The sequence below is a fragment of the Cherax quadricarinatus genome, chromosome 1, assembly GCF_038502225.1.
Source record: "Cherax quadricarinatus isolate ZL_2023a chromosome 1, ASM3850222v1, whole genome shotgun sequence".
NCBI lineage: Eukaryota > Metazoa > Arthropoda > Malacostraca > Decapoda > Parastacidae > Cherax > Cherax quadricarinatus.
Window position 1 is genome coordinate 16,954,937 of NC_091292.1, and position 12,054 is coordinate 16,966,990.

Sequence of the window (12,054 nt, forward strand, 5' to 3'; positions counted from 1 at the left end):
GAAGTTATTGGGTACGGATAATCAATAGTGTTTTGGTAGTAATGGACTGTGTTACACTTACTGCTCTGTTTACAAATGAATAATAGTTATTGGTCACATTGCAATAATCATTTGAGTGACATCCATGAGTACTTGGTAAAATGTTTGGTTAATGTTCTCTGAATCTGATCCAAAATAAATGTATGCTAAAGATTTATACAACTAGAAATGTTTTCTACTTAGCTTTCCTTCCACTGACTAGTGTACAGGACGCTGGGAAGGTGAGTGTCTGAATAACTGTAACTACTACGTTATAGTGAAGATGGCAACCATCTTGTATAACCGATAAATATGGAGTCATTCCACTAGCCTTCCTATCAGCATTGAAGTACAAAAGGTGACTTTTTTCATCCAAAAACACAAATTTGGTTAAAATACTTAATATTCATGTTGCTCTATATGTCTTTTAGTAATCATGATCAGCGACCATCTTAGGAATCATCTTATATTTCTCACATTCCTCAAGAGCAACAGAGTTGTACCCGCTGGAGTATCAGTCTAGAACACTTCATGGGTTTAATATTAACTAAGAACAGTTATTCATTATAAAATTTCCATCAATTATTCACTATAAAATTTCCATCATTCACTATAAAATTTCCATAAATTATTCAGTATAAAATTTGCATCAATTGCATCACTCCAAGACATTATATTGTTGTAAACAGTAAGTACAACATTGTTGCAGGCAGCAGAGCCTGGGAGTCAGCTGCACCGCCTAAGAAAGCAGATGATTACTCACTCGAATGTAAAGAAGACAGAGTTAGACGTGCTTCAAGGAAAATACGCTTCCTTCTCCAGTCGTTTGGCTGTTCTGAGTTCCATCCACAATATCTTCTCTACTGTGAGTATACACTAATTCTGTATAATTTTATTTTATTAAATAGATTTCATCTATATATGTAGAATTGTATTATTTAAATCTGTCAGAAAGAGAGCGGCTAGTTTCTCCACAGTATTGGAGAGTACAAGAGAGCAGGAAATAGAGTAGACTGGCAGCATCAATAGCAGGAGAGGTATGAACTAGATTACTGCGAAGTGTCCATCGCTCTGCTACAGGCTTTTCCTTTTATTCTTTATGGCAAGCCTCTGCACAGAGGCATGTACATTCACTGCTTTTCTTACCATACTCCCTCTGTCAAGATAAGTGTTCTTATTTCTCTCTTTTTCCGTGCCCTCCGGAATTCGTTCTCGTCTTGGCTATCCTTTTGATTTCATAAACTCTGTCTTCTCACATGCTAAACGGACTTTCTTCTCTCCTAAACTCTCTAATCTTATGAAATCTTCTGTTCTTTGCCTTCCCTATGACCTATGACCTGTGTGTTACCTAATTTTTATGTAAATCAATGATGTTTTCAGGTTTTATATGTGAGAAGTAAACCGCTGAAATTCATAATGTTTATACTTTATATCACAGACAAAGTCGTGTCCTCTCTACATTGCCTCGGAAACCTTCTTCGGCAGCAGCTCTCTCTGCTTCGTCTTCCCCAAGGGTTCCCATCTTAGCCGTAAACTTAATCCAGTGTAGGTATACTTGTACATACATACATTCTTTGTACCATTTCGGGCTGGTAAAAAATCTAATGGTTATAATCATAACTATGATTTTTAAAGAAGTGGACAGGTAAGCCAGCAGAAGTCCTCGGTCAGATGACCAAGAGCTCCAACTGTAGGTCATCATATGAGTAAGACCCGAGTCAGGAAAAACTTGTCCTGTGTCCTGACAAACATTATACTTACCTACCGGTCTGGTAGTCATCGTGTAGGAGGGGATTCTGGGGGGTCAACGCCCCCGTGGCTCGGTCCGTGAACAGGTCTCGTGGTGGATCAGGGCCTGATCAACCAGGCTGTTACTGCTGGTCGCACGTAAACCGACATACGAGCCACAGCCCGGCTGGTCAGGTGCTGACGTCAGGTGCCTGTCCAGCGCCTTCTTGAAGACCGCCAGGGGGGTCTACTAATAATCCCCCCTTATGGATTCTGGGAGGCAGTTGAACAGTCTTTGGCCTCTGACACTTACTGTGTTGTATCTTAGCCTACTCGTGGCGCCCCTGCTTTTCATTGGGAGGATGTTACATCTGCTAAGTATAGTGAATGTCTCGAAAATACAAGACGGCGAACTGAACCTCCACCAGTTCCTGCACATATTGACGCACAAGGGTTCTGTACTTTATATAAAATTTATGGGAAATGTATGTACCCACTGCGTTATTCCGACTCAGGTGTTGGAGGTAGTCGAGAAGCAATACTGTGTATCACAGCAGAGCAGGTGATCTCTCTTGTTGTGCACAGCATAGCAGGTGATCTCTCTTGTTGTGCACAGCAGAGCAGGTGATCTCTCTTGTTGTGCACAGTAGAGCAGGTGATCTCTCTTGTTGTGCACAGCAGAGCAAATGATCTCTGGTGTTGTGCTTCATATGATAAGCAAGTTACCGATATTTTGCAACCACTTGATTGCTCTGTCAGCTACATTGCAACACAAACAATAAATATAAATCAGGAACGTACACGGTAAGCTGTCCAATATACAAGTACAGTTAGAAATAGAAATACAAATAGCTAAAGCTTCATTTAAGGAGGTTATTAATAGAGTATTCAAGAGGTTGCTAGTAGAATTACAGTAAATCAACCATTCAAATCATTATGAAGCTATGTGTAGTCTGCAGTCAATCAAACAAACGAGCTTCCACATGGATAAATTGTCATTTTTGTGGAAATTGGTGTCACGCCCCTTGTGCAGATATCCAAGAACTAGCTACAAGCAGTATTAAAAACAGGGAAGTGTTTTTGGGTATGCCCAAGTGAGAAAAATCCGTGGACTAAAATAACAGGGGTATTAAAAGAGGATAACATCAAAGCTGCTTTCATAGAAAACCTGGAAGCTTTCTACAACAGATGGGAACATAAAAAGTCTGGGCTGAATGGTACTGCCCTTGATACTGGCCATGTAATCAGAAACTGTAAGGCTGGAGGTGATGTTCTGGTAGTAAGTAAATGTGGGGCTGATAGTGCTGTCCTGGGAGACAGTAATGGTGAAGCTGGAGGTGCTGTCCTGGGAGACAGTAATGGTGAAGCTGGAGGTGCTGTCCTGGGAGACAGTAATGGTGAAGCTGGAGGTGCTGTCCTGGGAGACAGTAATGGTGAAGCTGGAGGTGCTGTCCTGGGAGACAGTAATGGTGAAGCTGGAGGTGCTGTCCTGGGAGACAGTAATGGTGAAGCTGGAGATTTTGTCCAGGTAGTCGGGAATTATACGCAGGAAGGAATACATATAAATGACCTCATAGGGGACAGGAGCCGTAATGGGGAAACAAGTGTAGTCAAAGATAAGATAAAACCAATATTGCAAACTAGAAATACCACAGGAAATAGCAAACAAGAGGACTCCACTAGCAATAGTGAGGATATATTACCAAAAACAACTGGTGGGAGCTCCATTGTTGGTGCTAGGGAGGATAGGAATAAGACAGGGAAACATGCGCCAACAGGGAATACAGTCACAGAAACCCAAGGCAAACGGAAACCAAGCCTGTGCACATACTATGCACTTGGTATCTGCAGACATGGGAAATCTGGAAAAACAGACGGGACGTGCAACTATGACCACCCTAGAAAATGCCGTGCCCATATGACAACAGGAAAATGCAAACTCCCTTCCTGTAAGCTTTTTCACCCTGAAATGTGTACCTCTTCAGTACAGGAAAGACTGTACTATAACTTAAATTGCCAGGCACACCACCTAAAGGGGACAAAAAGATACAAAACATCCAGGCCATGGGAAAACCTGGGTAGCCACAGCCACTCAAGAGGGAGAGGTTTTTTAGTGCCAGGAAGGAAAAAAAAACTGGCAGGAAATGGCAGAAATCGTACACCAAATCCAGTCATTCCTGGAGTGGAATCACAGTCGATGGCCTCCACTCCAAACCAACAGATACAGATACTAATGCCGGAAAAAAATCCCCCCTCAGTACCAACAATACCACCATTCCGATGACATTCTTCTTTGCAAATATACAGGGTCTAAAGCCAGCAACAAACAACAAAATACCTTTCATCCGTGGACTGCTTGCAGAGGCAAAGGCAATGTTCACGGCTTTCACTGAGACCCACATAAATGATCACTTGGACAACGAAATATGGATCCCAGGTTACAACCTATACAGATGTGACAGAGTGAACAGGCAAAAGGGTGGGGTTGGCCTGTACATTGCAGAGTCACTTGTTTGCACAGAACTGCTTAATGCCTCAAATGATGTAGTGGAAGTTTTAGCAGTAAAGGTCGAGAACCAAAACCTAGTCATTGTGGTAGTCTACAAGCCTCCGGATGCAACATGCCAGCAATTCCAGGAACAGCTGTTAAAAATTGACCACTGTCTGGAAAATCTTCCAGCTCCTGCACCCAACATCTTGCTCCTGGGGGATTTCAACTTAAGGCACCTAAAATGGAGGAATATAGCAAATAATATTGTTGCAGTAATAACACCAGGAGGCAGCTCTGATGAAAACCCACACTCACACGAGCTTTTAAATCTCTGCACAAAATTCAATTTAAACCAGCAAATAATAGAGCCTACTAGACTGGAGAATACACTAGACCTCATCTTCACTAACAATGATGATCTGATAAGAAATGTCACCATATCAAAAGTAATATACTCAGATCACAACATAATTGAGGTTCAGACATGTATGCGTGGAGCCCCAGACCGACATAATGAGATTAGTCACGAGGGAGCATTCACCAAATTCAACTTCAATAACAAAAACATAAAGTGGGACCAAGTAAACCAAGTCCTAACCGATATAAGCTGGGAAGATATACTAAGCAACACAGACCCCAACTTATGCCTAGAACAGATTAACTCGGTGGCACTCGATGTATGCACAAGGCTTATTCCTCTAAGAAAAAGGAGGAGTAGATGTAAAATAGAAAGAGACAGGCGCTCCCTTTACAGGCGACGGAAAAGAATAACAGAGCGGCTAAAAGAGGTCAGTATATCTGAAATGCGTAGGGAGACACTGGTCAGAGAAATAGCAAGCATCGAACTTAAGCTAAAGGAATCTTATAGGAGTCAGGAATCGCGGGAAGAACTAAAAGCCATAAATGAAATCGAAAGAAACCCAAAGTATTTCTTCTCCTATGCCAAATCAAAGTCGAGAACAACGTCCAGTATTGGGCCCCTACTTAAACAAGATGGGTCCTACACAGATGACAGCAAGGAAATGAGTGAGCTACTCAAGTCCCAATATGACTCAGTTTTTAGCAAGCCGCTAACCAGACTGAGAGTCGAAGATCAAAATGAATTTTTTATGAGAGAGCCACAGAATTTGGTTAACACAAGCCTATCTGATGTTATCCTGACGCCAAATGACTTCGAACAGGCGATAAATGACATGCCCATGCACTCTGCCCCAGGGCCAGACTCATGGACCTCCGTGTTCATCAAGAACTGCAAGAAGCCCCTATCACGAGCCTTTTCCATCCTATGGAGAGGGAGCATGGACACGGGGGTCGTCCCACAGTTACTAAAAACAACAGACATAACCCCACTCCACAAAGGGGGCAATAAAGCAACAGCAAAGAACTACAGACCGATAGCACTAACATCCCATATAAAAATCTTTGAAAGGGTCCTAAGAAGAGAGATCACCACCCATCTAGAAACCCATCAGTTACACAACCCAGGGCAACATGGGTTTAGAACAGGTCGCTCCTGTCTGTCTCAACTATTGGATCACTACGACAAGGTCCTAGATGCACTAGAAGACAAAATGAATGCAGATGTAATATATACAGACTTTGCAAAAGCCTTCGACAAGTGTGACCATGGCGTAATAGCGCACAAAATGCGTGCTAAAGGAATAACAGGAAAAGTCGGTCGATGGATCTATAATTTCCTCACTAACAGAACACAGAGAGTAGTCGTCAACAGAGTAAAGTCCGAGGCAGCTACGGTGAAAACCTCTGTTCCACAAGGCACAGTACTCGCTCCCATCTTGTTCCTCATCCTCATATCCGACATAGACAAGGATGTCAGCCACAGCACCGTGTCTTCCTTTGCAGATGACACCCGAATCTGCATGACAGTGTCTTCCATTGCAGACACTGCAAGGCTCCAGGCGGACATCAACCAAATCTTTCAGTGGGCTGCAGAAAACAGTATGAAGTTCAACGATGAAAAATTTCAATTACTCAGATATAGTAAACACGAGGAAATTAAATCTTCATCAGAATACAAAACAAATTCTGGCCACACAATAGAGCGAAACACCAACGTGAAAGACCTGGGAGTGATCATGTCGGAGGATCTCACCTTCAAGGACCATAATACTGTATCAATCGCATCTGTTAGAAAAATGACAGGATGGATAATGAGAACCTTCAAAACTAGGGAGGCCAAGCCCATGATGACACTCTTCAGGTCACTTGTTCTATCTAGGCTGGAATATTGCTGCACACTAACAGCACCTTTCAAGGCAAGTGAAATTGCTGACCTAGAAAATGTACAGAGAACCTTCACGGCGTGCATAACGGAGATAAAATACCTCAAATACTGGGAGCGCTTGAGGTTCCTAAACCTGTATTCCCTGGAACGCAGGCGGGAGAGATACATGATTATATACACCTGGAAAACCCTAGAGGGACTAGTACCGAACTTACACACGAAAATCACTCACTACGAAAGCAAAAGACTTGGCAGACGGTGCAACATCCCCCCAATGAAAAGCAGGGTGATCACTAGCACGTTAAGAGACCATACAATAAGTGTCAGGGGCCCGAGACTGTTCAACTGCCTCCCAGCATACATAAGGGGGATTACCAACAGACCCCAGGCAGTCTTCAAGCTGGCACTGGACAAGCACCTAAAGTCGGTTCCTGACCAGCCGGGCTGTGGCTCGTACGTTGGTTTGCGTGCAGCCAGCAGTAACAGCCTGGTTGATCAGTCTCTGATCCACCAGGAGGCCTGGTCACAGACCAGGCCGCGGGGGCGTTGACCCCCGGAACTCTCTCCAGGTAAACTGCAGGTATGCACTTCTGCTATATTAACATATTTTCTCCAAGTATTTGTCCTATTTTACTTTTAAAACGTGGAACACTATTTCTAGTACTGATCTAGTCTAAACATGGAACACCATTCCTAGTACAGATCTAAACATGGAACACCATTCCTAGTACAGATTTAGTCTAAACATGGAACACCATTCCTAGTACTGATCTAGTCTAAACATGGAACACTATTCCTAGTACTGATCTAGTCTAAATATGGGACACCATTACTAGTACTGATCTAAACATGGAACATCATTCCTAGTACTGATCTAGTCTAAGTATGGAACACCATTCCTAGTACAGATCTAAACATGTAACACCATTCCTAGTACTGATCTAGTCTAAACATGGAACACCATTCCTAGTACTGATCTAGCCTAAACATGGAACACCATTCCTAGTACCGATCTAGTCTAAATATGGAACACCATTGCTAGTATTGATCTAAACATGGAAGACCATTCCTAGTACCGATCTAGTCTAAACATGGAACACCATTCCTAGTACTGATCTAAACATGGAACACCATTCCTAGTACTGATCTAGTCTAAACATGGAACACCATTCCTAGTACTGATCTAGTCTAAACATGGAACACCATTCCTAGTACTGATCTAGTCTAAACATGGAACACCATTCCTAGTACTGATCTAGTCTAAACATGGAACACCATTCCTAGTACTGATCTAAACATGGAACACCATTGCTAGTATTGATCTAAACATGGAACACCATTCCTAGTACTGATCTAAACATGGAACATCATTCCTATTACTGATCTAGTCTAAACATGGAACACCATTCCTAGTACTGATCTAGTCTAAACATGGAACACCATTCCTAGTACTGATCTAGTCTAAACATGGAACACCATTCCTAGTACTGATCTAGTCTAAACATGGAACACTATTTCTAGTACTGATTTAGTCTAAACATGGAACACCATTCCTAGTACTGATCTAGTCTAAACATGGAACACCATTCTTAGTACTGATTTAAACATGGAACACCATTCCTAGTACTAATCTAAACATGGAACACCATTCCTAGTACTGATCTAGTCTAAACATGGAACACCATTCCTAGTACTGATCTAGTCTAAACATGGAACACTATTCCTAGTACTGATCTAGTCTAAACATGGAACACCATTCCTAGTACTGATCTAGTCTAAACATGGAACACCATTCCTAGTACTGATTTAAACATGGAACACCATTCCTAGTACTAATCTAAACATGGAACACCATTCCTAGTACTGATCTAAACATGGAACACCATTCCTAGTACTGATCTAGTCTAAACATGGAACACCATTCCTAGTACTGATCTAGTCTAAACATGGAACACCATTCATAGTACTGATCTAGTCTAAATATGGAACACCATTCCTAGTACTGATCTAGTCTAAACATGGAACACCATTCCTGGTACTGATCTAAATATGGAACACCATTCCTAGTACTGATCTAGTCTAAACATGGAACACCATTCCTAGTACTGATCTAAATATGGAACACCATTCCTAGTACTGATCTAGTCTAAACATGGAATACCATTCCTAGTATTGATCTAAACATGGAACACCATTCCTAGTACTGATCTAGTCTAAACGTGGAACACCATTCCTAGTACTGATCTAGTGTAAACATGGAACACCATTCCTAGTACTGATCTAGTGTAAACATGGAACACCATTCCTAGTACTGATCTAGTGTAAACATGGAACACCATTCCTAGTACTGATCTAGTCTAAACATGGAACACCATTCCTAGTACTGATCTAGTCTAAACATGGAACACCATTCCTAGTACTGATCTAGTCTAAACATGGAACACCATTCCTAGTACTGATCTAGTCTAAACATGGAACACTATTTCTAGTACTGATTTAGTCTAAACATGGAACACCATTCCTAGTACTGATCTAGTCTAAACATGGAACACCATTCCTAGTACTGATTTAAACATGGAACACCATTCCTAGTACTAATCTAAACATGGAACACCATTCCTAGTACTGATCTAGTCTAAACATGGAACACCATTCCTAGTACTGATCTAGTCTAAACATGGAACACCATTCCTAGTACTGATCTAGTCTAAACATGGAACACCATTCCTAGTACTGATCTAGTCTAAACATGGAACACCATTCCTAGTACTGATTTAAACATGGAACACCATTCCTAGTACTAATCTAAACATGGAACACCATTCCTAGTACTGATCTAAACATGGAACACCATTCCTAGTACTGATCTAGTCTAAACATGGAACACCATTCCTAGTACTGATCTAGTCTAAACATGGAACACCATTCATAGTACTGATCTAGTCTAAATATGGAACACCATTCCTAGTACTGATCTAGTCTAAACATGGAACACCATTCCTGGTACTGATCTAAATATGGAACACCATTCCTAGTACTGATCTAGTCTAAACATGGAACACCATTCCTAGTACTGATCTAAATATGGAACACCATTCCTAGTACTGATCTAGTCTAAACATGGAATACCATTCCTAGTATTGATCTAAACATGGAACACCATTCCTAGTACTGATCTAGTCTAAACGTGGAACACCATTCCTAGTACTGATCTAGTGTAAACATGGAACACCATTCCTAGTACTGATCTAGTGTAAACATGGAACACCATTCCTAGTACTGATCTAGTGTAAACATGGAACACCATTCCTAGTACTGATCTAGTGTAAACATGGAACACCATTCCTAGTACTGATCTAGTCTAAACATGGAACACCATTCCTAGTACTGATCTAGTCTAAACATGGAACACCATTCCTAGTACTGATCTAGTCTAAACATGGAACACCATTCCTAGTACTGATCTAGTGTAAACATGGAACACCATTCCTAGTACTGATCTAGTCTAAACATGGAACACCATTCCTAGTACTGATCTAGTCTAAACATGGAACACCATTCCTAGTACTGATCTAGTCTAAACATGGAACACCATTCCTAGTACTGATCTAGTGTAAACATGGAACACCATTCCTAGTACTGATCTAGTCTAAACATGGAACACCATTCCTAGTACTGATCTAGTCTAAGCTCTTCATTATCAAAATAAGACTAAATGTTGAAAAATATTTTGAACCAAATATCAACACTTACATTCGATTTTCACGACCGTGTGTGTGTGTGTGTGTGTGTGAACTCGCTTATTTGTGTGTACTGGCCTATTTGTGGTCTAAGCTCCTGGTGGGGCCAGGAGCTGAGACCACAAATAGACCAGAGATTTCCTGCTCATAGTTATAGTATCAGTGTTGTCTGTGATGTTCTGCTGTCTGCAGTTCCGTTATATGTAATGAAGTACTTCATAATTTTTTCATAGTTTGCAATTGTGGCAATTTACTGTTTCTGTTGATGAAGCTAGATAATCTTCCTTATATATATTCTTATATTATTTGATGATGTTACATGTATCCGTCATATCTCCTCTCTTTCTTAAGTCTTCCAACTTACCCAAGGCATTTACGGTCTAAATTTGTATCATATATTTGAACTTTAACATTCTTATGTGACGAAACCATTAAGTAGCTGCATATTTCCAGTTTATTCATCTTTTTTTTATTTTATTTTGGCGTCAGTATATCTGAAAGTTATTTTGAAGTTTACCAGATATATCATTCCAGTTTCTCGCTGTTACATTTATTCTTTGCATTTAGTCTTCACATTACATTTTTTTTGGTTGTTCAAACGTTAATCTATGATTTGGTTTTAAATTTCTGTTTCCTATAATTTCTTTTTTCAGAATCTCACTTCCCTGTTCTCTTCATGTTTTTATATTAATTACTAGCTTGTTTAATTTTGTGAGTTTAACCGCTTATGTGTTTGCTTAAACGACTTCTTCTTTTGGAATGAATTCTTCAGTTCTCGTGTATATTTTGCAGAAGTCTTCATATATTTTGTTCGTTTAGATTTCATGTAATATTTCCACTTAATTATTAGAAATGTCATATTACATCAAAATACTCTCCTCTCCAGCAATTCATTTAAAAAAAATAACTTTTATATCCTGTTTTATTGCACATCATCTAGGACTGAAAATTGCTTTTCCAAGTGAGTTTTAATAATATATTATTAGAATTAAATTTTTCTAGTGACCAACTTTGAATATCGACTGTTTCCTTCTCTCGCCGGAGTTATTTCTCACCATGCTGATGAATACCATAGACCAGTCTTTTCATTAATAAATTTAGCTGACCATTTCTTTATCCTGTGTAGTTTAATGAAGCTACAAGAAGCAGGCATAGTGGACCATGTGTACTTGGAAGGTATTCGCCATGCACAGAAATGTCTCAAGCCTGACTCTACCCTCACTTCCCTCAGGACACTCCAACTGGACGACTTTTATGGTGTGTTCTGCTTGTATGTTGGAGGTGAGGGAGTGGCGGTATTTTTTCATTAGGAAAAAAAAGACGTGTCGTCTGACACGGGGTAATTTGTAAGCTGATGACTAGTTCAGAGACTAAGCTTCCCCTGGCTTACTGCTGCTAAGTTTCACCTCATTTAAGAAATAAAGGAGCACTAGCCCCTTAAGGGAGGGGCTCTGATGCACCAGGACCGGGATTTATCCTCCCTAAATCCTACGAGTTTAGAGTTTCCCCCTGAATAATGTAAATAAAACAAAGGAACAATACTATAATGATTGTTCAGATGTTTACAGGTGTTGTACTGGTGTGAGGATACTTTTATCAATCTCACAGTATTGTTCCGATTAAATACAGCTTCATCTACATAGTGTAATTATTTCTTGTATAGTTATAACTTGTTTAATTAGGTATCTCCCTGGCTGGGAAAACTTAATGGAAAGTTGATTTTTTGGGGCTGTGTTCGTGGATTAATTTCCATTCATCTCTTCAATTAACAATAAAATTTATTTTGGACCATACATATATATGATGAAAACAATATAATTATCGTAAACATG

General features: G+C 40.3%; 1 protein-coding gene across 3 annotated transcripts in view; it reads left to right on the forward strand.

The window, feature by feature from the left end:
• The window catches only part of LOC128684947 (glutamate receptor ionotropic, NMDA 1-like), a 36,071-nt gene that overhangs the window by 21,806 nt on the left and 2,211 nt on the right, over window positions 1–12,054 (forward strand). Inside the window, exons 8-10 of one of the 3 annotated variants that reach the window (XM_070099343.1) lie at window positions 728–883; window positions 1,457–1,563; window positions 11,349–11,503. In XM_070099343.1, the coding sequence (XP_069955444.1) occupies window positions 728–883; window positions 1,457–1,563; window positions 11,349–11,503 (418 nt within the window). The remainder of the gene's footprint in view (window positions 1–727; window positions 884–1,456; window positions 1,564–11,348; window positions 11,504–12,054) is intronic. The other 2 variants (XM_070099397.1, XM_070099459.1) reach the window with 2 other exon arrangements.